A 25662-nucleotide genomic window follows, 5' to 3' on the forward strand; every position below is an offset into this window, starting at 1 on the left:
AGAGAGGGTTTGGAATTGAACGGGTTACATTAGCTGTTTGTCTATGCGGATGACGTGAATATGTTAGGAGAAAATCCACAAACGATTAGGGAAAACACGGAAATTTTACTGGAAGCAAGTAAAGAGATAGGTTTGGAAGTAAATCCCGAAAAGACAAAGTATATGATTATGTATCGTGACGAGAATATTGTACGAAATGGAAATATAAAAATTGGAAATTTATCTTTTGAAGAGGTGGAGAAATTCAAATATCTTGGAGCAACAGTAACAAATATAAATGATACTCGGGAAGAAATTAAACACAGAATAAATATGGGAAATGCCTGTTATTATTCTGTTGAGAAACTTTTATCATCCAGTCTGCTGTCAAAAAATCTGAAAGTTAGAATTTATAAAACAGTTATATTACCGGTTGTTCTATATGGTTGTGAAACTTGGACTCTCACTTTGAGAGAGGAACATAGGTTAAGGGTGTTTGAGAATAAGGTGCTTAGGAAAATATTTGGGGCTAAGAGGGATGAAGTTACAGGAGAATGGAGAAAGTTACACAACACAGAACTGCACGCATTGTATTCTTCACCTGACATAATTAGGAACATTAAATCCAGATGTTTGAGATGGGCAGGGCATGTAGCACGTATGGGCGAATCCAGAAATGCATATAGAGTGTTAGTTGGGAGGCCGGAAGGAAAAAGACCTTTAGGGAGGCCGAGACGTAGATGGGAAGCTAATATTAAAATGGATTTGAGGGAGGTGAGATATGATGATAGAGACTGGATTAATCTTGCTCAGGATAGGGACCAATGGCGGGCTTATGTGAGGGCAGCAATGAACCTCTGGGTTCCTTAAAAGCCAGTAAGTAAGTAAGTAGAAATTTACTGTACTTTGTTTTTTTTTCCCCTTTATCCATTTTTCTCCCCCCCCCCCCCCCCGTTCGTTTCTCTTTCTCTGTTTTCTGTTTTCCGCTTTATTAAACTAGTACGTACACAACACCCATGCCCAAGGCGGGACTCGAACCTTTCGGACCAAGCGATAGAGACATGCCGTGCCCCTACCGCTTGAGCCATGCAGGCCGGCAAATATACAATGGCACACTCCACACAAAGCACTTCACTAGCCTCTTCCTTAGTAGATTTCAGCTAACATATTTATTTATAGAAGCGTTACAAGGAAAGTATTGATTATTATACTGTTCACGTCAATAAGAATGCATATTGAAGATAAAGAATTACTCAAGAAAAAATCTATAATCATGCTACAAACTTGGATATGGTGGGCTACGTGCTCAAATACATACGAAAGTAATCATTATTCAACTCTTAATAGAACACTGTTGAGCTGGATTCCAAGAGAAAAAATATCTTCAAATGTATGCAACAATCACACATATCACAATGGAATCCCAGCAATAAAGAACATAGGATTCAGTCCAGGGTTTACTTTGAACAATCTCCTTATAAATACACATTTGCTCCTACAGCTTCAGGTCGTCACTTTCGACCAAAAATATCTCCAGATGTATGCAATAATCACAAATATCATAATGGAATTCCAGCAATAAAAAAATAGAACTCAGTCCAGGGTTTACTTTGAACAATCATTTTATAAATTGACATTTACTCCTACAGCTTCAGGTGACCAAAATGTTTCCTTCGTCTTCTTCTTTATTTTTTATTTTATTGGATTATTTTACGACGCTGTATCAACATCTAGGTTATTTGGCGTCTGAATGAAATGAAGGTGATAATGCCGGTGAAATGAGTCTGGGGTCCAACACCGAAAGTTACCCAGCATTTGCTCATTCGTCTTCTTCTGCTTCCCCTCCATTTTCATTGATGAGATGGGCATAAAATTCCAGATCATTGTTTATTTTCCACAAAGGACCGAAATATTTTGAAAAAAGTTTATCAATATCTTGAAATTTCTCATTTTTTACTGTCACCCCAAACTGTTTTCTTTGCAACTGCAAGTCATGGATTGCTTCTCCTCGTTTCAAAAGACTTCGGTAAACTCCAAAATCGTTATGATAGTGGCATTCTCCTCTCACTAATATACCTGACTTCCCTTTTTGAAGATAATTCTCTTAGAAGGGACTAAGTTGAAAATGCTTTCAGCACCTGTGTCATTCTTTTCCTTCCAGCTGTTGACAGGAACATCATATCCTAGCTTCTTAACAGTTCCTTCTTCTACATAAATTCTGATGTATTCAGAAGAATCAGTGATCGTATCCATGCGTTTTTTTTAAAGCACTTCATGCCTTTGCTGCAGCAAAATGAGGGTCGAAAAAAAACGTAAGTAGGTCAACTGACTGCAAAATGGTGGACAATTAATATTGGCTTCTATTTCTGCCGTAATAAATTTAACCCTAAAAGAACCAAACATGTTAAATAATTTCGACTTCCATGATAATGACATGGAATTAATATTACTAGACGATTTTGACAATAATAAACGTTGCAAAAGACCAAAACACACAGTCCGCCATGATGGATCGTGCAGCAAACTCGTAAAGCGAAGTTTTGATTTGCTGCATGCTTGCTACAGCGCTGCTGCAGCGACGGTGAAGCAAATGTAATAAAAGAACGGTCTTGCTGCAGCGCTTTACGTCTTGCTTTAAAAAAAAACGCACGGTATTTATTTTCCTTATTCTTTTTCTAATCTACCAAAGACCCTACCTGGCGGGAAAACATGATAAGGCATACCAAATGCCAGATCTCACAATCAGTAGGCCTACACTACTAGAATATGCAAAAAATAAATACTGGTTATAGAGAATATTGGAAAAGTCGCTTGGTATTTAGAGGATATTGGAAAAGTAGAGATTGGATTTAGAGGATATTGGAAAAGTAACTATTTTTCAAATGAAGATCAATAGAGTGAATTAATCCTTACAATAAAGAGATAAAAAATAATTTTGGTGAAAAAGTGGATTTAGAGGGTTTTGGAACTGTGCGCCTCAATTCTAAAATTTTGCACGAATAATTTAATAACATATTACAGTTTCTGTGTTTATTTTTGATTTTGTAGCCTTAATTCATATTACCAGACTTACTTTTACTATAGATATCAGTGGCAGTTCGTGGTATAGTTTATAGGTGGTTCCAGAGTTAACTTATATATGTATAAATTTTACATTCTGAAAACAGACTTCAAACCATGCAATATAGACTTAACACCGACAGAAAGAAATAATACAGTCACATATTAAACATATTTCTTAAAAACACTTAGTCCTACTTAAAAATGAAGTTCATTCAGCATTCTTTGTTATCAGTGAACTTATTGACAACTTTCTGGTAGAAATTGTAATTGAGGGGTTTGGAGGAAAAACCAGGCAGTTCCAATTCAGTACTTTCCGAGATAATGAAGAAAAACTTACCAACAAACAGTAAGCATGTACAGAAAGAGGCAGGTCCAAAATGCATTATAACTGTGAATGTAATTCTTGGAACTACCTGGTTGTTCGACCTAACACTAGAGCGCATTTTTTCTTCCTCTGTGCATAAATAGCTCAAAAATGAAAAAAATTGGAGCTGCCTGGTTTTTCTCCCAAACCCCTCATTATTGGTCGTAATAAAGTATTTTTCTGCTGAAAGCATTACTAATGCCGAAAGCCTCTCTTGTTGCATGGCATTTTTTATAGTCTGCTCTATGTTTAGAGCTGAAGTGGGTGGTCCTAAAGTTTTAATTTTCAACTTTTTCTCTGCTGAATGCAAACTGAAGTGTAACAGTAACTTGGACACTAAATTAATTTTGAAAATTCATTAGTTGAGTCACAGTCGAGTTTAAATACACAGCATTAATAGTAAGAACACTACTATTCACTTGTTATCACCGATCTTTACTGCTCCAGTTTGTGAGAGAAATAGGCTAAATTCGCATGCAAAAGAAAAGATTGTCAGCTCAGTGGCAGAGTAACTGCCACATCTTGCTGGACTGAATGCAAACAAAGTAGTGTTTCTTTTGATTACGAAGAAATTTAAATGAATCGCTGCTCCGAAAGAAATAATCGAAATGCTATTGGAATAAGTAACAATTTAATCTCGGTTCAATGAAAAGAATGTAATAAAGATGGTGGTAAAAGTGGTTGTGCAAACGTGCAACCAGACCAGAAACCGCCACTGATAAATATACCGTTTTTTGAGATTATGCATTACTCTAGACTGCAAACCTCCTGCATATAATCTTCAAAGGCTTAAAGGCTGCAGTAAGTCAAAAGTGTGTGACTTTGCCTAGTCAGGATGTCACGTCTCATGCTATTTATTATACTAAAGTGAACAACTTTTTTTTTAACTTTTTTTTTTTGATAACCTCGTTCAGAATACCTGATTAAGGGGTAATTTGAGCTCCTAGATTAGAAAAAATCATCTAAATTACTCTATAGATTCGCATTTCTGAGTTACCAGTATGTCCCTCTAACATGTATTAATTTCTGTATATTTACGAACACCCTTGCTGATATGCGGTTATCTGTAAAAAATGAGCTCTTATCGCACATATTAATAAAAACAACAAACTAAATATGATTTTAAATTATAAGACCTCGTACTTTGAATCAGAAGTATGTTTTTGTTGACTTTCGTTTGTAGGTCGAATCAGGTGCTTCCCTGTAGAGAAACCAGCACTGGTTCCACTGGTTCCCCATCATAGTTGGGTCTTTGGTAGGTTTTTGTCATGAATCCATGTTTAAAATCACACTGACCATCAACAGAGGGAGTACCAGAATGAAAACGATGTAATGTGTGCAGGGTGATCTATTCCGACACTGTAACTTCGTGACTAATAAGACGATTGAAATAAATGTGATCTCGTTCGAGCGGACATACGATTAAAATGCGAGCATGACCTTGGTTGGCGACGCACATGTGGGGAGCAGCCCGCAGTGACTGGCGACCATTTTGGACATTGACGAAAATTTCCAAGTGATGTATCTCGCGACTCCTATGTGTTAGCATGCTGATTTTGGTGCCAAATGAAAGATCTCGTGGGATTTACATTAATACGTCTGACTTAACTAGACACTGATGCTACTTCAACATGAACAATTTTATTTAATGTTTGGATTTTACAGTAAATCTTGACATTTTTGTCAAGCCAAAGCAGCAGTCGGTCACATGATCTTTAGGTTATCACCAAATCATTAGAATTGCAAAAGGCTTCTTCATTCCTTCCTGCCACTGGAATAAAATGACAAAGCAACAACAACAACATATCTTGGGGGCCCAAAGCATACCTGATCACCTAGCGGACAGCCAAAGTAGAGTTTGTAAGCTTTTGTAATATTGGGTATAATGTTGTTCTGTGATTTCGGAGTGAATTTTCCATAAAAAAATACAACAAATTATTCGCATAGTTTACATACCTACAAACGTTAGAACTTGACACGATATCTCGTGTTTACTTACTATGAACCTCTACCACTATTATTTATTTTACCTATGTTTAAATTTGTTGTTGTTCTTCTTCTTCTTCTCCCTTCAAGGATTAGGTGATATCACCTGTTCCGGTCTCTATCGTCCAGCCACCTCTTGCGAGGTCTACCCAGATCCCTTTTCCCGATCGGGCGATAATTCAATATCTTCTTTGGTAGCCTATTCTCTGCCATTCTGTCAACATGATCTTTCCATTTTGTTTTATTTTCTTCTACCATGTCGTGTACTGAGAAAATATTGAGATCTGATCTTATTGTTTCATTTTTTATTTTATCGGCTTTAGTGCATCTTCTTACGTATCTCATAAATTTCATCTCTGCTGATTGTATGCGTGATTCTTCTTTTTTTGTTATTGTCCATGATTCAGAGCCATATATAAGAGTAGGTACAGCCATAACTTTATAAAATTTCATTTGAGTTTCTTTTCTCGTTTTTCTTCCTAAAGTTCTTCCAATTGTTCCACGTATCATCTGAAATCTATTAACTTTCTTCTCAATATCTTTCTCATAATTAAAACTAATATCACATCCTAGATAATTGAAGTGGGATACTTGTTCTAAAATGTTTCCATTTACTATTATCTTAGATCTAACAGGATTTTTCCCTTTAAAAGCCATTATCTTTGTTTTGTTTGCAGATATAGTTAGATTGTAAAATATTGCGTTTTGGCTTAATCTATACACTGCTCTTTGTAGGTTATCTTCTGTTTCCTGGATAATTATTTGATCATCAGCGTATAGTAAAGTATTTAAAGGTGTGTTAGATTCTATTTTAATCGCAGTCTGTATTTCATCTTTCCACTTCAAAACTAGATCGTCAATATATAAATTAAACAGAGTGGGTGATTAACTGCACCCTTGTCGAACACCTAAATTTGTTAAAATTGCTTCTGACACTTTAAAACCTGAGCTAATAACTATTTTGGTATTTACATATAAACTCTTAACGGCACTAATAAGGTGCTTAGGAAAGCCTCTTATTTCCAGTATTTTCCATAAAAGGGGTCTTTTCACTTTATCGAAAGCTTTTTCATAGTCAATGAATGCTAAGTGGGTTTCCAAACCAAACTCTCGACGTTTTTCAATAATCTGCCTCATTATAAATATATTATCACTAGATGAACGTCCTTTTCTAAAACCTGATTGTTCCTCTGATATTACTACATCAGCAATAGCTTGTAATCTTTGATTAAGAATTTTTCCATAGATTTTATATCCTGCATCTAATAAGGTTATTCCTCTATAGTTTCCTGTGTCATTTCTATTACCTTTCTTGAATAGGGAAATAACTTTGGCTGTATTCCATTCCATGGGCACTGAACAAGAACAATTTGTTAAAAAATTAATTCAAAGACATAACACCACAATAAAATACTTTATTAGATAAATCTCGCACTTGTTAATTCAAAACTGCTTGATTGAAAAGATAGGATATTGAACTATGGGTATAAGGACTTCTCAGCTATCATTATTTTTCCCCTTCTCCCTCTCCCCTGGTAAACTTAGCCTATATTCCTCAGGGGATTTTGACCTTGGCACTTATAAAATAATATACAAATCCTTATCGAAAGACAAAATTATTTTTTCAGTGATCAGTGAAGGTTTTTGAGACTACTTAACATGCACAAAAATGTCTGTTTTATGTTTGTTTTCATTCACATATAGCTTGTAACTCAAAAACAGTGCCTGATGGAGAATTTTTGGTAATATAAAAATCATGTAAGATCACATGTTTTCGTTTGAGTTACGAAATGGCTGTTGACTAGTGTAATTGGTGCTTGAGCTTAAATACTTATTTTATCCTGAAATTCCATAGCTTACAAAGTATAAAGGAAATGCTTCTAAGTATGCATAACAGAATTTCATCTCACACCTTTCCCTCAGTACAGTTAAACGTTTTTTGCCACCTATAACAGTGAGAGAAGTCAGTTTGTAACAGAAAGAACCTTATTGTTTTCTAAAGATCTTAATTGTTATAGTAACCAAAACACAGTGTCATGGATTTTTATTCATATCCTTACTCAATACATGACCTTACTGTGTATCATGCTCCAAGACAAGAGAGCTGTCAGTCCACCGCTGTGGAGTAATGGTTAGCATGCCTTACCGTGAAATTAGCAGGCCTGGGTTCAAATCCTGATTGGGACAAGTTGCCTGGTTGAGGTTTTTTTTTTTCGGAGTTTTCCCTCAACCCGTTAAGAGAAAATGCTGGATCCTGGACTCATTTCACTGGCATTATCACCATATCAGTCAGATGTTCGTTAACCAATGCAGTTGATAAAGCGTCGTAAAGTAACCCACTAAAAAGGGGAGAGAGAGAGCTATCCCAAATCCCTGCATTGCACAGACATACGATCATAAGGAAACAAATCCACATGAATGTGCTTTCTCACTGGTCTTAGCCTTACCTTTTGTCCTATTGCACACAAGAAGTTCTTGGCTCTGTGGGTAGCATACTTGCTTCCCATCCAAATGTTCTGCAGTTCGATTTATGGCATAGGAAAGTGAAGAGATTTACCTTTCGTTCATGAGACTGGATGTTTGTCATTGTCATTACTGCCCTGTGTTGTCTTAGCAGTGGACTTAAGCCATGTTGACCACACAATCAGGAAGATGCTCAATGTGAGCTTGTTAGTCCAAAGATATAGCAGTATTAAAAGGTGGTGGTAAAATAGAGAGAAAAAAAAAAGAAAGACAATAATTATTTCCAAAATGCACGAATTAAAGTAATATATTATTGTATTGAATAAATATCTTTTACATTGTGACTAAAAATTGTTTAGTCATGCAAGCTAAATTCAATTCTACATTCAAGGATCAATCACACTTTGACGCCATTTGCTTACATAAGAACAAATTAAATATTTTTTATGTGCTCGGTACTGTTCTATAAATATTTTTGAATTCATCTTATAGTTGTTATGGAAAAATTCTACAGAATGGCAGGCAATGCATGGAACTTGGGACAGATTATTCCATTCTTTGACTATCTTGGTCAGTCAATAGGGGATGGATGGCAGCCCTATATTACAGCCCGTGTATTAGGATTTACTTAGGTCCCTAACAGAAACAATAACCAAATTTCTTGGTTTACAAATTGATGATATATTAAATTGAAAAAATCATATTAAAGAAATTACCCCCAAACTTTATTGAGCATGTCTATTAGATCTATGCAATAGGTAGTAAATATGAATGCCTTAAAAACAATATACTTTGCATACTTCCATTCGGTAATGAGTTTTGGAATAATATTCTGGGGAAATTCTACAGATACAGTGGTAAGAGTATATTCCTACTGCAAGAAAGAGTAATTAGAATAATAGCAGGTGCGAAATCTAGGGAATTGTGTAGGACCATTTAAAAAAAACTACAAATAATATCCATGGCTTTTCGGTAGATTTTTTCATTAATAAACTTCCTCATATGCAATCATGAAAACTTTGTAACTAATTCAACAGTTCATAACATAAATACTCATCGAAAAAATGACTTTCATACTCCATCGGCAAATCTATCGTGCTATCAAAAAGGATTGCATTATATGGCAGTAAAAGTTTTTAATAGTCTCGCTATGGATATAAAAAAGTGAAATTCAAAACATAAGATTATTTAAGGCAAAATGAAAGAAGTACTTAATTTCTTATGCCTTCTATTCTGTAGGTGAATTTATGACATTCAACAACGCTGCATGAATATTTCTGTCTTATATTAAGTATTGATACTAACCCCCTTATATTGTACTAGTATATTGTAAAACCCTTCTGTATATATTTCAACTAGACTGTGACTATGAATTAAGACTTTGTAGTACCAGGACGAATAGAAGAAATAGTGTACGCACTCCTATGCTTTCTCATTGTCGGTGGCAGACCTGACAACTAGCGGCGCTTCGATCGCTAGGAGCCATCTGTTGTCTGAAGTGAGACACCGAAAATATTTTTCTCGCGCGTTTAATGGTGAAAGTTTCTAAGAGTTAATATGATTCGTTGTTGAGAGTTACGTAGATGTCTTAAATTTGTTGTGCTCTGAATTAACCAGTGACAAAAGAATATTGTATGGTGGTTTACAAAATAATTACAAAAATTCCGTACTGTTTTGTTCCGAGTTGTAGCTCGGGATACAGTAGAAATAGTGTAACAAGTCATTTCTTTTCATCTCCCAAAGAAAAAAAAATGAGTTTGGGAAATGGGTCAGAGCGATTTCGCGGAAAAATAGGCAGCTTTCAGTAAATAACCGATCAGACTGTTTTAATATAAAAAGTCATAAGACAGCAATACTGCGAGTGTGTTGAAAATTACAACCAAGAACTCTACCTCACATTTTCCCTAATTTACCGAAATGGTGATATATATGAAAATAAACGTTGCGGAGCAGTAATATTCGATGAGGTCAAACTTAGGGAAGAAATCCAATTTAATAATTATTCCCTTAAAATGGACGTATTTGTTGATTTCGGAGATCTCACGACTGATATCCAAAAGAATCAATTAGCAAATCATGCATTAGTATTTATGTTTATGCCATTTATGCAAGATTGGATTCAGCCAATTGCTATTTACACTAGTAGAAACGCTACTCCAGGTGACATTCTCGCTAAAATTCTTATACAAGTTATACTACAATTAGAAGCAGTTGAGACGAGAGTAGTCGGTTTCATTTGTGATGGCAGTCAAACAAATAGAAAGGCCTGGAAGTCTTATAAATCAGTGGAAAAAATTTTCAGAATTATACTATATTCCTAATTCGTTCGATGATAAAAAAGAAAGATACAGGCATTCTCAGATATTGTGCACATACTGAAATGCATAAGAAATTATTTCCATGATAAAACTGAACTCTCTTGCAAAAAGAAAAATATCAATTTTAGTTTTTATAGGAGACTTTTTAAGGAAGACTTACCTTGATGTGCGGGTCTTAGGGTTTGTCCCAAGTTGACAACAGCTCATTTAGATTTCTCGTCCTTTGAGAGAATGGATGCCAGACTCGCGTTCCAACTCTTCAGCAACAGTGTCGCCAAAGGCCTCAAATCTTATCGGGAAGTAGGGTCATCGGGTTTCGAAGGCAGTGAGGACACTGAAGTATTTACAAAGCATTTAAACTGTATTGTCGGCGCATTAAATTCACACATTTCTGCTAAGGTTCTTATAAAGACTCTTCTGATCACAAATTCCTTACTGATTTTCTTCAGTGTCTCACAACTACAACCAACACATTTGCGTCTGCTACAACAATGCTTAGTAGTAACCTCGCAGAGTACCTTAGAAATGATGGAATGGTTTTGGAGCAAAGGATACAAATATATCCTACCAGGAAACTCGCCCAAGACCCCTTGGAACGTCACTTCGGAATTTTGTCCTCACTCACTTCAGATGACCATTCTTCGATGATAGATTTCTTCCACATGTATTTACTACGAAGCAGATGCTTAACATTGCTGGAAACTCTGATGAACTACTCACATCGTTTGTGAATCAAATGCGAAACATTAGCGCGAAATGTGGAATTACGCGACAAGACATTTAAGAAGTCTGTAGAAACTTGTATAAAAGAAAAAAAAAATGTTATTCATGAAAAAATACATGGTCAATACTGGGAAAGTGCTGTGCCCGAGTTGGTGAATACCACTCCTGCTGCGTTGATTGACATGTTTAGTGTATTATGTGGCCGGTTATGTCGTAAAGCATTCCTCTAATTTTATTGCGTGTACTCTCTGTGCCCTTCGACAGGAATGTAATAGGTCTAAACATTGTGCAGCTCTCACCCAAATCAAAGACTACAGATCAGGTAGGAACGTCAGTTTTTTAACCCATCCCTCCTAAGCTGTGTATGACGGTACTTATTCAAACAGAATTGAAAATTAAAGAAAAGATTAGCTCAGCAAGTGCAATGTGGATGACATCTTCTATTTTGACACCATTGACGCTCTTTTGATCCAGTCTTCGGAAGCAGGTTGATGCAGAGGACACATCACGGTTATTATTACTAAATTAGTCTACCACTACTTAAAGTGCTGATTCTTCTCCAGGACAAAGTAAATCCGAAGATAAATTACAAGCTCGTAAATCCGTCAAGTCATCTCGGAAACTCTCGAAGGTTACAGGCAACTAATCCGTGTGAATAATTTAATTAATTTATAGGCACGAAAAATATCATTCACCTCTTTATTTACTAACATTTTGTAGGTTTTTTCTGTCCCTGAATTCGCAGCTTGTTACGAAAATATTATTTAAATGCTGAACTTATAATATTGCTTTTACAGCGTTTCAGATCCCATTGTATTTTCTGTTAAAAAGGTTCATAATAGTATTACCTGATAGAAGACTATTAATTGTGGATAAGAGATTATAAAGGTATTTCTTAAGTTACGAATAGCCGGGTTAAATGGAAGAAATTTGCTTTTAAAAAGGACTACATTCAGCGTAACAAGTACTGTGAACTCCTTCCGAGTCAGGTTCATAGCAGTAACAGCACCGCGTTGCGGCGGATCCGTGTAAACTCACAGAGTGCGTACACTATTTCTTCTATTCATCCTGGTAGTACTATGATTTTTTTTATGTTCCATATTCTAGCTGAGAAGTGATTTACGAATACTATGGAATTTAATAAATACAATACAATACTTAACTGCATGTCTCATTATGAGGGAACATGACAGGCACGCTCGTGCGTGTGCGCGCAGATACACATACACTTTCCCCTTCCCCTTCCCCTATTCTCCCTCCCCCCCCTCTCTCTCAATATTTATTTGGAATGCGATCATAATAAAGTACATATCAGAGCTCAATAAATAGTGTTTCTTTGGTTTCACGAATATTCTACATTTCTAAATGAAATGACCCCAGAAGAAGATTCTTGAACATCACAATGGAGTTTCAGGATACGGAATATCTCATTCTTATTTTAAATGATGGAGGAAATATTTGTGGAAGAAATGATGAATGTAAGAATCTGACTATATTTCAAGGTTGGTCCTCTTTGTCTCCTATTCTCCTTTCCCTCCTCTGATCCCTTCTCTCTCTTTCTCTCTCGTCTCGTCTCTCTTTGCTCTTTTCCCTCTTCCCTTTTATCTTCTCGCTCTCTCCCTCCTCTTCTTCACTCCCATCACCCTGAAGATGGTAATGGCCTCTACCATCATCACCATTAAATAACTTTGTGCAATTTTGAAAGCATAAAAATTTCTGAATATTATTCCTAATTATTCTGACACATTGTACAAACTCACAGAAGGATTTAATTTCTCTTTACACAGATAGCTAGTGTATGTCTAAAGGTATAATCACACATTTTCATAAAAATGCCCTTTTATAGGATTGAATGAAGCCATTACTTCTAAAATATTTTCTAACTGAACTTGAGAAGTTTTAAATTTGTGTTGACAAATCGTCGTTGATTTTATGAAACCTACTATGTGACAGTACAGAAAATAATTTTTCAGGAGGAAGAAAAAATTAATTAAACAACAATAGGCCTACACTGATCCTCGATGATATCATTAATGTTCATCGTATTCACCAACATTTTCTACCGAGTTACTTAATATTTTTATGTAGGCCCATTGATTTGTAATTAATTTTTTCTTCCTCCTGAAAAATTATGTTGTGTACTCTCACATAGGAGGTTTCATAAAATCAACGACGAAATAATATTACAACAACTAAATTGTAGGCCTACAATTGTTGAGGATGAGCATGACATCTTGAAAATTATTACTGTAAATTGAACACTGTATTTACTAGAACGCATGTTGTGGTCAAAGGGTTAATTCATGTATATGTATTATTGTTGCTATTTAGATATGTAGTTCGTAGTGAAGCTTTATATTAGTGGTATTTTATTGCAAAGTGTGTTGTAGTATCAATATTATACTCATATAGTCGCAGGTTGTAACATAATTATAGTAGCTATAATGTTATATATAGTATCTTCATTATAAGAAGATAGTTATTTTGTTTTATTTTATTTGTACTAATCTTGTGTTCGCATCATTTCTCATGTGTGTTTTCTTTTATTTTTTTGTTGGTTACCCTTCTTCAATTTGGTGAACATAACAGGAGCGTTCTACTGGTCAGCGTCTGAATATTATAATTGTTGCTGAGGGTGCCATTGATCGAGATGGAGAACCAATTACTGCAGAGAAAGTGAGACAGGTGGTTGTAGAAAATCTGCAACAGGATACAAGGATAACTGTGTTGGGACATGTTCAGAGAGGAGGCAATCCTTCAGCTTTTGACAGGGTTTTGGTATGTACTGTATTCCTTATGAAATCTCTTCTGAGACTATGTGTAATAAACAGTCATCTTCATTAGCCATATTTGGCTAATGATATATAATGCTTTCAATGTGTTTAAAAATAAGTGAAATTATTCTCTGAATAGTGAGTTAAGAACACTGCTAATGTGGCTTTATTGAATATGTGAATATAATAGGATCTGAGTTGGCTCCTTCAGTACAGTGACAGATTAGAGACTAGAAGAGTCTGGGTTCAAGCCTTGGTGAAAACGGGATTTTTTTAATCTCGTCATAATTTCCAGTACATCTCTAGGGCCCATTCAGCTTCCTGTATCAGATCCTTCCTAGGAGTGAAAAGCAGCAGAAACTTTTGCAGACGTCTGGTGTTCAGAATAAGAAAGCTTAGAAACTCTGTGTACGTCCCTGGAATGTGTGTGCCTCAGTGGCATGAACACATCTATATACAGGATGATTCAAAACAACACTGATAAAGCTTACTATGTTGTGCGGGATGGCAAACAGACCATTTTTCAAGCAGGAACCCATGTCCGGAAATGCATCGTGTGAGTGCTGTGAGGTGTCGAAGTTCAAGAACGGTTCAGATGTGATGATGGGTGTGTGTTCCACATTTCGTCAAGAAACTCAATAATAGCATCATATCGTGCAATAATTCACAAAAGGGTTCAAAATTTTCACCTTCTACTGGAGTCAGTGTATATTGGAGAGTACTGCATTCTCGACAGCGGTGGCCATATTTACTCCTTGCTCAGCAGAGAAGCATATGCAGTAGTGCTAGAACAAAGGTCATTAAAGGCAATATCATACATGTTATTGTGGTTTATTGAATACAGGAGACATGGATTATTAAACAATATTGTCATAGTGATATGACTCATTAGATATAACATTTTATTATTAATGTTATGTCCATTTCAATAGGGATAAAATCAGCAATTTTCTACTGCAATTCTCATACCAACACTTCGACTGCCATATTTAGCAGATTGTTGTAGTGCATTTTCTGTAACAGACAATTTTCTTAACAATAAATACATTTTAGTCCTCAAATACAGTGATCAGACTTTTTGAAAGATATTATGACAAGCTGGGAATGTATGAATTGAGGTGTTAATGAATAAATATGTCGAAGTCTTTAGTGTCAACTCATTTTCTACCAATGTTTCACTTTTGTTTCTGCAAAATTTTTCTGCATTTAGGATTGTATGAAACACAGATTTACAAAGGTATACAAGTGACATTTCCTTGTACGACTTGAGAGTCACTAATGTGCTAATAAAATTTATAGATTCATCCCAGTTATCAGTTATTAGAGATGAAAAACACTTTTCACAAATACTGTGACTTACATTTTGTTTTATTTTGAACAAAACTGATTCCAACAAATAGTAAAGAACTTGTTGTTCACTCAAGTCAATATTTATATTTTCCAGTTAAATTACGATTTATATCAGTATCTCCCTGAGGCAACAGAAACAATCTGACATTTTTTTCTTATCTTTGAGAGCAGTTAACCGCACAACAACACGGAATTCTTCAAGATAACAATAGAATATCACACTAGAAACCTGTGTTCCTATGCAAGTCTTGTGTTGTACTGAGTCTCCTCTGGAGTAAATATGGCCATGGTGTTGGCATTTGTCAGATCAAAAGAATGCAGTACTCTCCAATATACACTGACTCTGCCTTCTACTTGATAACAGAGTCTACATCAGCGGTGCAGAGATTCACGCACATGGTCAAATAAGTGCGGTTGTGTGCTCAGATATCAGTCACTGTTTTGTTTTTTGCAATAAGATCCTCTTCTAATGTTACAGAAGTAGCATACACCATGCTCTTCATAGTACCCCACAGAAAATAGTCAAGAGATGTAAGATCTGGTGACCATGGTGGCCATGAAACAGGCGTCCCCCCCACTACCAATCCATCGATTTGTATATGTGGCATCCAGGTGGTGCCGCACATTTGCATCAAAGTGAGCTGGAGCTCCGTCGTGTTGCATCCATATTATCTGATGAACACAACACAAACTACCCAATTAGGATGTGAACCATGGACTATGGAGAGATTAGCGCATGCACAGGAATGTTATTGGGCGCAATTCGTCCTTCCACCTTACACTGATGGTTAATGGGTTGTATAACTATTAGGACATGAAAATTAGTCCAAAGAAACTTTGATGCCCCACAGCGCCCAAACCATGCATTTCTCTTGAAAAATGATCAGTTTGCCGTCCCGCACAACATATTAAGCATTGTCTATGTTGTTCTGAATCACACACACACAATACAAATTAGAGAGTTCATAATACAGTGAGTTGGAAAATGGTCCGCACTGACACATTTTCTGTTTTCAGTCATTGAGGTAATGGACCTGTGATAGTGCTTACAAAAAGAAAGTTGCGATATAAGTGTATTAATTAGGCCCATATCAAATCGTAGGATTTTAAAAGGAAAGGAATCACTAGTCGACAAAAATGAACTTTTTTTCTTTCACAAGAAGTAAAATAACATTTTCTAGAAGAATATTTCGTGCTGAATTCAAATATAATTTCAGTTTTTCCCCATCGGGCAGGAGTTTTTTGTGATATTCATTTGAATTTTTATAATATTCTAAAAAAATCTGTAACTAGCTATCAAACTCAACATTATAACTACTCATTCTGACTTACCTAGCAAGTGGTAGATAGTGATTTTCGGGCATATTTTGCATCTGGAACGTCTCTCTTCTTGGTCCAGCAGTAGTCAGCCAGCATATTGGAACTCCACTTGCCTTGGTACCTCTTTTCCATAGTAGAAATTTGCTGATGAAAATGCTCACCGTGCTCATCGCTGACAGCTCCAAGATTTTCGGGGAAGAAGTCCAAGTGAGAGTCCAAGAAGTGAATTTTTAAAGACATGTTGCATCCCATAGATTTATAAGAATGCAGAAGATCAGTCACTATGTCACGATAGTTTTCTGCTTTATGGTTTCCAAGAAAATTGAAACATAAACTTTTGAAAGACTGCCAGGCTGCTTTCTCCAGTGGATTTAACAGTCCTTCGAAATGATCATCACCCATTAATGACCGGATTTGTGGTCCTATAAAAATTCCTTCTTTCAGTTTAGCATCACTGACTTTGGGGAATTTCGATTTCAAGTACAAGAATCCATCAGACTGTTTATCCATAGCTTTGACAAAATTTTTCATTACTCCTAACTTAATATGCAATGGAGGTAACAATATTTTTTCAGGATTCACTAAAGGGACATATGACACATTTTTCTGGCCAGGGATATGAGATTCACGTTTAGGCCATGATTTTGTAACATAGTGAGACTTCCTATCTCTGCTGTCCCAGAGGCACAAAAAACAGCAAAATTTGGTGAACCCAAGTTGCAAACCAAGCAATAAAGCAATGACCTTTAAATCACCACAGATATACCATTCATATTTTCCATATTGTATTTTCTCTAGAATTACTTTCATATTTTGATATGTCTCTTTCATATCAGCGGCATGCGCTACAGGTATTGATGGAAGTTCATTGCCAATATGTAGCAGCACAGCCTTCAAACTAACTTTAGACGAATCTATGAATAGTCACCACTCATCTGGCCGGTGTTGAAGCCCAAGAGTTTCCATAACTGAACAAATATCATTACAGAACACAATACCATTTTCTTCAGAGAAGCAGTCCTTGAAATCACTATGGTGGCCACGATAACTACATATTCTTATGTCTTTTTGGAGTAGATTCCACCCTTTGAGTCTGGAAGCTAAACCTTCAGCTTCCTGTTTAGACAGATTTAAATCCCGAATCAGGTCATTAAGGTCTTTCTGATTGGGAAAGTATGGTTCTGATGAACAGGTATTGGCTTCAAATGTAGGATCATTTTTATTTTCATCTGAAGCATTTTCAGTTTCAGTTAGGTCAGAATCAGAGTTATTACCTAAGGTCGTATCAGCATATACTGGTACAAGGAACTGTTCATTGTGTAAGACAGGTCTTATTGCAGATTTCAAATTAGGATACTTAACTGTATGTTTTGTTTTAAATGTGATTCCTGTAATATATGTCAAACAGAAATAACAATCACTTAAATGATCCTTCGGTTCCCTCCAAATCATAGGAATTGCAATTGGCTTATGATGTGTACCCTTTTTCCATCCAGTCAGCAATCTAACACACGAAACACAGCATGTATTTGGGACCCAGCTCTTATCAAAATCACCAGCCTGACAGCCAAAGTAAAGTTGATAACACTTCTTTACAAGTGGGGTCAAATGTCGCCTCTGAGACTTGAAGGTCACCTCACCACAAATATAGCAGAAACTGTCTACATGATTTACACACTTTCTTGGCATAATGAACAACACTAAGCACTAAAACACTACATACACAATACACTTCCGAAAAGAAAGGAAGGAACTATTTCACTACTGAACAAACTCACGGCCTGCTCGATACTGACACATCACAATGCCAGATGAACAGGTCTGAGCATGTCCAAACATGAATGAACCTGCACAGGATTGTTTTATGGTGCTTCAGCATAATATTACAAATCATTTCCTTAAATACAGCTTGGATAAAATCGCTACATATGAGGTAACGATTCCTATGACAGGTCAAAGAAAATGCTAAAATCCGATTTTAAAAAGTAGCTGTCACAAAAAAACTGTGCCTGATGGAAAAATTCTGACTACATATCTGAATTCAGTATGAAAAGCTACACTAGAATCACTAATCAGATTTCTTGTGAAGAAAACCTTGTCGACCAGTGAAATAAATCAGTGTTATAGACGGAGTCAGTCCAAACGATAATTTTTTTAAACTGTGTTATTGTCAAGCTTCATGGCTACCTTCCAATAGCAGCTCATTTGCAGCAAGACAATGTGCTTTAATGGATAGCAATATATACTAGTGTGTGAGAGAGTCCAGATCGAATCTCAGTGCCCTCAACTTTTTATTTTACTCTATTTTCTACATTTCAATTTTTACAATATCATGGCAACATTACCAGTACTTTCTTATTAAATTTCACATATGTTTAAACACAGTGTTAAACTTCAGCCACGCTAGTTATCATTCTCTTCCTTATAACTGAGGATAATAATTTCCGTCCTGCATTTGCTTCACTTTGGAAGTTGAATTCTTGAGACTAACAGTCTAGAGACTCCTAGTAAATCACTTCTGGATGCACTTAAATTGAATTACTAAACCACAGAGTGTAAAAAAAAGAAAGGCTTCAGGTAGGGAGAAATTTAGGCAATGTACATAGAGAACCAAAATTCGATATGAATTGTAGTAACCATACCAGCAGCAGTGCAGACATTGAAAATCAACTGTTATTCGTGATTAGTATTTATTATTATTATTATTATTATTATTATTATTATCATTATTATTATATTATTATTATTATTATTATTATTATTACTATTACTATTACTATTATTTATTTATTCATTGCTATGAATTGGTCAAATTACAAGCACTGGACAATAAGTTAGCATTGACGTGTTAATACCATATTTCTTATTCTCCAGAAAGCATATTGTAAGTATTTCACATTTGTAATAAGTTACGTAATTCCATGAACAGTGCAGTATTTAAAATATTATTTGAACGTGATAATTTAAATATAATTTATCTGGGGTCTTCTTTGCTGATGTGTTGTTTCACTGGTAGGGTTGTCGAATGGGTGCAGAAGCCGTAATGGCACTCATGGAAGCCACACCAGAGACTGAGTCTTGTGTTGTCTCATTAGATGGGAATCAGGCTGTACGGTTGCCCTTAATGGAGTGTGTAGAGAAGACGAAAGCAGTTACTAAAGCTATGGCGAATAAGGATTGGGAAAATGCCGTACAGTTACGTGGCAAGTGAGTATTCATCTTCAGCCAGCCTCATAGTTCTTAAAGTCTTCATGGAATAATGAAAGGTCGTATATATTTATCATGATATTATACACGAAAACTCATATATTTCCTCTCTAAGGTTTCAAAAATTAGTTTCTATATGGAATATTGACCATGAGAATTTCATGAAAAACTGAATTTAAAGGTGGACAGCATCTATCTTTGTTGCCCTACACTATTGAAATTGTTATGGAGATAGATCATTTTTGACCAAGAAAAAAAAATAGTTCTAATATTAAATATGAGCATTAATTAGTATAATTACGTTAGGTTGAAAGTGTTCTGAAACAAGTTTAACCCGAGCCTTACATTTTTATGTAGAGTCGGAGTACAGAAGGGTGGGCACTAGGCCTACCAGAGTTTCCTGGTTAATGCCGCATCTACCTAACACCATCTATGTTCACTGCAAATTCCAAATACTATTTTAAGCATATTGTGGACATAGTGTCTAAGGTTTGCGCAAGCACATGTGCATCTGAGAGATGCTTATAAAATACCATGCGCCCAATCATTCTTGTCCCAACTTAACATAATGTTTTTGTTAATTCCACAGGAGTTTCGTTCGTAACTTGGAGACATACAAGATGCTCACAAGACTGAAACCTCCTAAGGCAACAAGTGAAGATGTAAATCGGCCATCTGTAAGTTTATCTGAATGTTACATGCTTGGAAAGGGGATAATTCCAATAGTGATGTACGCTTGGTCAAAATGAAAGTGGCCAACATCTGAGACCAAGTTTGAATCGGGTATTTCTGTGAGCACAGGCTTTGTTCAAAAGATTGCATATATTCTTCTAGTAGTTATGATGGGGAACACAACTATTAATCACTAAAATCTTCCAAGAAAATAATTCGTATACGAGATTTAAAACAGACAGATCATTCAGAGTGTTTAAACAGTGAATATTTTAAGATAAATATTATATACTGTATAATAACAGGTTCTCAAGTGGAGTATGACCATTGCTTGTTACAATGTCATTCTGCCTGCAGTAAAACTCTTAGCGTAGTTTGTAGAGCGATAGCTAAGATTTCGTGAGGTTGTAAGTTCAAATTTTCGTGGAGTTACTAAACTTTTTTTTTTGTTGTCTTTTAAATGGATCAGTGAAAATATAACAGGTTTTCGCATTTTTTAATCCTTAGAATACTTTTCGCTTTATTATTTTTTTCGCGTTAATAGAAACTTTTGACACTAGATGGAAGTAACACTAAAGACTACAATTAGGGGCTTTCATATTAAAAACTGTGTTAATTATTTTATTAATCCCTGCTGCTTTGCATTCTATTGCCTAAGTAACATTCAGTAAATATGTTGACAGTTAAATAATTGGCAATAATTAATTGCAAGTTATGCTACAGAGAATATGATTATTATACTAATCTACAGTAAATCCGTGATCATCAGGGCCTGAACGTAATAATTGTAAACAAGAAGAAAAACCATAATTCTGGTGACAAAATATATTCTGATTTCCTGCAATTGCAATCACAAATTTTCACCAATTTTGTAATTGTCTGTAAGTAACCTGAATTAGCATAAGCAAAATTATTTGATTATATTACACTAAAAGAAGTTGTAAAAGAAAGGACAAAACAAAAAATTCTCTATGGAGATTCGAAGCATGCTGTGGAGGTAGCCCAAATCAGCATCTTGTATTATGGAGTTAACTAAAATGGCGCACAGAGGTTTACGATAGTGAACTGCATGCTCATCCGAAGGGACTTAGAAAATTTTCACTGCTCAAGAGAACAGCCACTTTAATTTTGACATAATGGTTAAGGAATGTCTTTGAGAGAGTAGGGGTCAAAATCAGACTAAGGAAACACAGTTCATTTGCAAAAAACTAAACGATTATGAAGGTCTTGAAATATTATTGGAACAAGACTCCCTTGGCCATATTGTACAATTTTATGGGGAAGTATACATTGTATAAATATGGGATTCAAACTGACAAGTTCAGTAAACACAGCTGTTTTGAAGTGTATTGGTTTGAAATGCTAATCACCAAAAGATTTTGTGGGCCAAAGTATCAAAGAAAATGTGTTCATAATGGAAACCAGCATGCCCCCAAACTGGTTAGTATTGCTTTTTGTGATTGGGTGAAAGTTTTCCTCATGCACCACCATGTGCCATCGAGAACTGCATAATAATTGGTGATGTGTGAATGGCGCTATCCTTGATAAAATGTGCGTAATCACTTTCTTCCAGGATCATTTTGGCAAGAAAATGAACTCATTAATAAGGTAACATTTCTAGAACATTTTCTCTCTTCAAAAAGTGGGAATTCAATTTTGCAAGCACTGATCACATAGTATATTTCAGTTTTTCAACATCTCTTGCGAATTTTTTGTACTCAAATTTTCCAACATCTCATGTCAATTTTCCTTACTCCAATAATAGTTATTTTTACTATTCATTCAACCACTGAGATGAAACCACACTTTATCATAAGTGTCTGTACAAACGTGATTCTTGATAATTGTAAGAATAATCCCCATGTACCCTCACAGACATTTTTTAAATGTATTGTTTTAACTTAAGAATCCTAATTTTTGTGTAATGTATCTAGGGTGACCAATCACAAAAATGCGAGAGACTTGGTCACGACAAATTTTAGTGCAATTTTTTGGGAGTGTGAAGCCTAGACTCGTTGAAAGAATGTTTATATTTTCCATACAAAGGCTGCAAAAGGGTATCTGTCGGATACAGGGGGGAGAGCCATTAATCCTTCCCATTAAAGGTTTTAAGGAACCAACCTGGACAAACAATGTCCCATCCCTACCTTCCCGTGGTGCAGCTGTTAGTAAACATAATTTTACGACCTGAACTAAAGGGAGGGGCTACTCATCAATTAGCACTGGTCAGCTTGATGAGTTAATGACTGAATTTGATATAATTTTCCTCTATTCAATACCTAATTCCCTCTTTACCCTTTCCTATCCAGTCCTCTGACTGAACTCTTACTTTCTTTGACCCCGATGGCATTAGAGCATTCGAGGCCTAGGGGTTCATTTCCCTTTCCTTCCTCCTCTTTCTACTTTTCTGTTCCTAGTGCTGACCTGCTATGGCACTAAAATCGTCCTTCAGTGGCTTAAGGAGGGAAAGCTGGTGATCAACAAGATCTCCCAGCTAGGTCCAGTGGACCCGTCGACCAACAGCAGGTGTGGTCCTCCAGACATTCTGGGGGTTGTATGTGAATGAAGTAGCCACCAAAACGTTAAAATATGTTTACTTAAATCGGCTACAAATTGCCATTTTCACTCCAATATAAAATGAGTACCATTAAGGTAAAATTATCCGGAGGTAAAATAGTCCCCCAGTCAGATCTCCTGGCGGAGACTACTTTAATGGTACAGAATCAACTAAACATCATACAATGGAATGCTGGTGGTATAACATCAGCCAAGAAGACTGAACTAGCCAGTGTATTCTCAGATAATAATGTAGATATCTTCCTTATTCAAGAAGCAAACCTTAATGCTGACCAATTAAAATATTTTAATTTTAAAGGTTTTAATATGAAACTCTTGCCCAAAGGTAGACAGATCAGTAGTGGCATTCTCGCAGGTACATCAAAGAAATTAATTACAAATTTCCAAATCATAAAAGAAATGGATAATCAAGACAAATTAGAACTAATAAGAATTGAAGTATGGAAAAATCAACAACATTTCAAAATCTACAGTGCCTATAACCCACCTAATAATCCCCTTGATCTAACTTTGTTTCATATACAACCTAAAACTATCATAATTGGTGACTTTAATGCCCACTCCCAACTTTGGGGCTACAATAATGTAAACCAAGCTGGAAAAATGATCATGGATCTTCTAAATACTACAACTGCAGAACTTGTCTACAGAAAAGAAGATCCCCCTACTTTCATGCATTATTCTGGTTCTGGTACAAATCCAGACACACACCTTCATTCTCAAACAGCAGAAATAACTAAAATGCTCTCTCAATTAATATCACTCAATAAAAGAATTGTATTCCAATGGATACCATCCCACTGTAGAATCCTGGAAAACGAGAATGTGGATGCTTTAGCAAAGAAGAGCAGCACTGCTACTTACAGACCTGTTACTAAATCTATGTATTACTCTGAAATACTACAACCGCAGAACTTGTCTACAGAAAAGAAGATCCCCCTACTTTCATGCATTATTCTGGTTCTGGTACAAATCCAGACTTATTACTAGTAACATCAGATATCCATCACGAAACCAAGAAAAAAATAATTGAAGACCCTGGATGGCCATAGAGTCATCATTGTTTCTATCCACCTCCACCAAAACCGAAGAAAAAAACCCTCCAATAACAAAACAACATGGAACTTTAAGAAAGCGAATTGGAAACTATTTACAACAGAACTAGACGAACACCTCAAGCTCAACACACCACTAATGGAAAATACAAACCCAGATAGATTGAACAAATATTTCTGTGAATCTATTCTTAAAATTCCAAAAAAAGCACATTCCACGAGGCAAACCAAAAAAATACACCCCATTCTGGATAGAAAACCTGAATTTATTGAAACAAGATAGAGATAAAGCAAGAACCAAAGCAGAACATAGCAAAACACCAGAAGATACTCAAGATTGGAGGAAGAAGACTGCCATTCTTAAAAAAGCAATCATAATAGCAAAAAAGAACAGTTTTAATAAATTTATTGAAAATATTAATTACAGAACCGATAGTGCAAAAACATATAAATTTCTGAAGAATATTTCCAATACACAGGAAAATACTAGCAACCTATTATTCATAATAACAAAATGCTAACAGATAGTAGAGATATAGCAAACGCATTTAATAAACACTACTCAAACTCTCACAGATTACATCCCAATATAAAAAAAACTGATAAATTTATCAAAAGAGAATTACATAAAAATAATAAAAACAATATTACTAGTACAAAACCTGAAATATTTCATCAAAATTTTACTTCCAAAGAATTAACTATAGCTATACAAAATTTAAAAACCAAGAAATCTCCTGGCCCCGACAACATTCATTCCGAATTTTTTAAACATCTGGGGGAAAAAGCCAAGTCTGTACTTTTATCCATTTTCAATTTATCATGGAACACCTCAATTCCTGCAGCTTGGAAAAAAGCAATCATTGTACCAATTCACAAAAAAGGGAAACCTGCTCATGATAATAGTTATCGACCAATAGCACTATTAAGCATGATAGCAAAAACCATGGAGTCCATGATCTCCAACAGATTAACTTGGTATTTAGAATCCCAAAATCTTTTATCACCAAGACAGACCGGCTTTCGACAACTACACTCTACCAATGAACAAGTCATACGCCTCGGCCAAGAAATAAAAGACAGTTTTAACAAGAAAGAAGATACCTTGGCAATATTTATTGACTTTCAGTTAGCATATGACTCTGTTTGGAGAAAAAAATTATTACTAAAACTCCAGAAATTAGGTATCTCCAGCAATATGTTCAGATGGATATCGGAATTCCTTAGTCAAAGATTCATTGCCACTAAATTCAATAACTCACTTTCTAGTTACAAACATATCGAGGTCTACCTCAGGGCGCTGTCCTCAGCACAACTTTATTCAATAATTATATAAATGACTTACCCTCCCTATTAGAGGAATCAAACATGAAAACAGCGCTATTTGCAGATGATATAGTTTTGTGGACTTCCAGATCTTACAGACATAGAGACAAAATTCAAAATTCTGCTCTTAAAGCTCTAAATCAACTACATGAATGGAATACATCAAATTTGATGATACTCAATTTAAGCAAAAGTAACTACCAAATATTTTCACTTGGTAAAAAAGAAAGAGAATTCATTATCCAATACAATGGCCAATACCTTCTTAGGACTTGTGAATCCAAATATCTTGGAGTTATTTTCGATAGTAAGTTAACATGGAGCAGCCATTTTCTGAAAAAGCTCCTCCCTTCTAAAAAGACTAGCAGGAAAGAAATGGGGATGCTCTAGGAATACTTTGAACACCACATACAAAATGTTTATACAGCCAGTGCTGACATACTGCGGAGAAATTTTAATTAATTCACCTTTCATAAACGAAATAG

At 35.5% G+C, this 25662-nt stretch overlaps 1 protein-coding gene across 3 annotated transcripts in view; it reads left to right on the plus strand.

The window, feature by feature from the left end:
- Window positions 1-25662, plus strand: part of Pfk (ATP-dependent 6-phosphofructokinase) — a 120967-nt gene that overhangs the window by 41117 nt on the left and 54188 nt on the right. For all 3 annotated transcript variants that reach the window (XM_069848089.1, XM_069848088.1, XM_069848087.1), the window contains exons 7-9: window positions 13486-13674; window positions 19357-19547; window positions 20137-20224. In XM_069848089.1, the coding sequence (XP_069704190.1) occupies window positions 13486-13674; window positions 19357-19547; window positions 20137-20224 (468 nt within the window). The remainder of the gene's footprint in view (window positions 1-13485; window positions 13675-19356; window positions 19548-20136; window positions 20225-25662) is intronic.

This window comes from Periplaneta americana, chromosome 15, assembly GCF_040183065.1.
Source record: "Periplaneta americana isolate PAMFEO1 chromosome 15, P.americana_PAMFEO1_priV1, whole genome shotgun sequence".
Taxonomy (NCBI): domain Eukaryota; kingdom Metazoa; phylum Arthropoda; class Insecta; order Blattodea; family Blattidae; genus Periplaneta; species Periplaneta americana.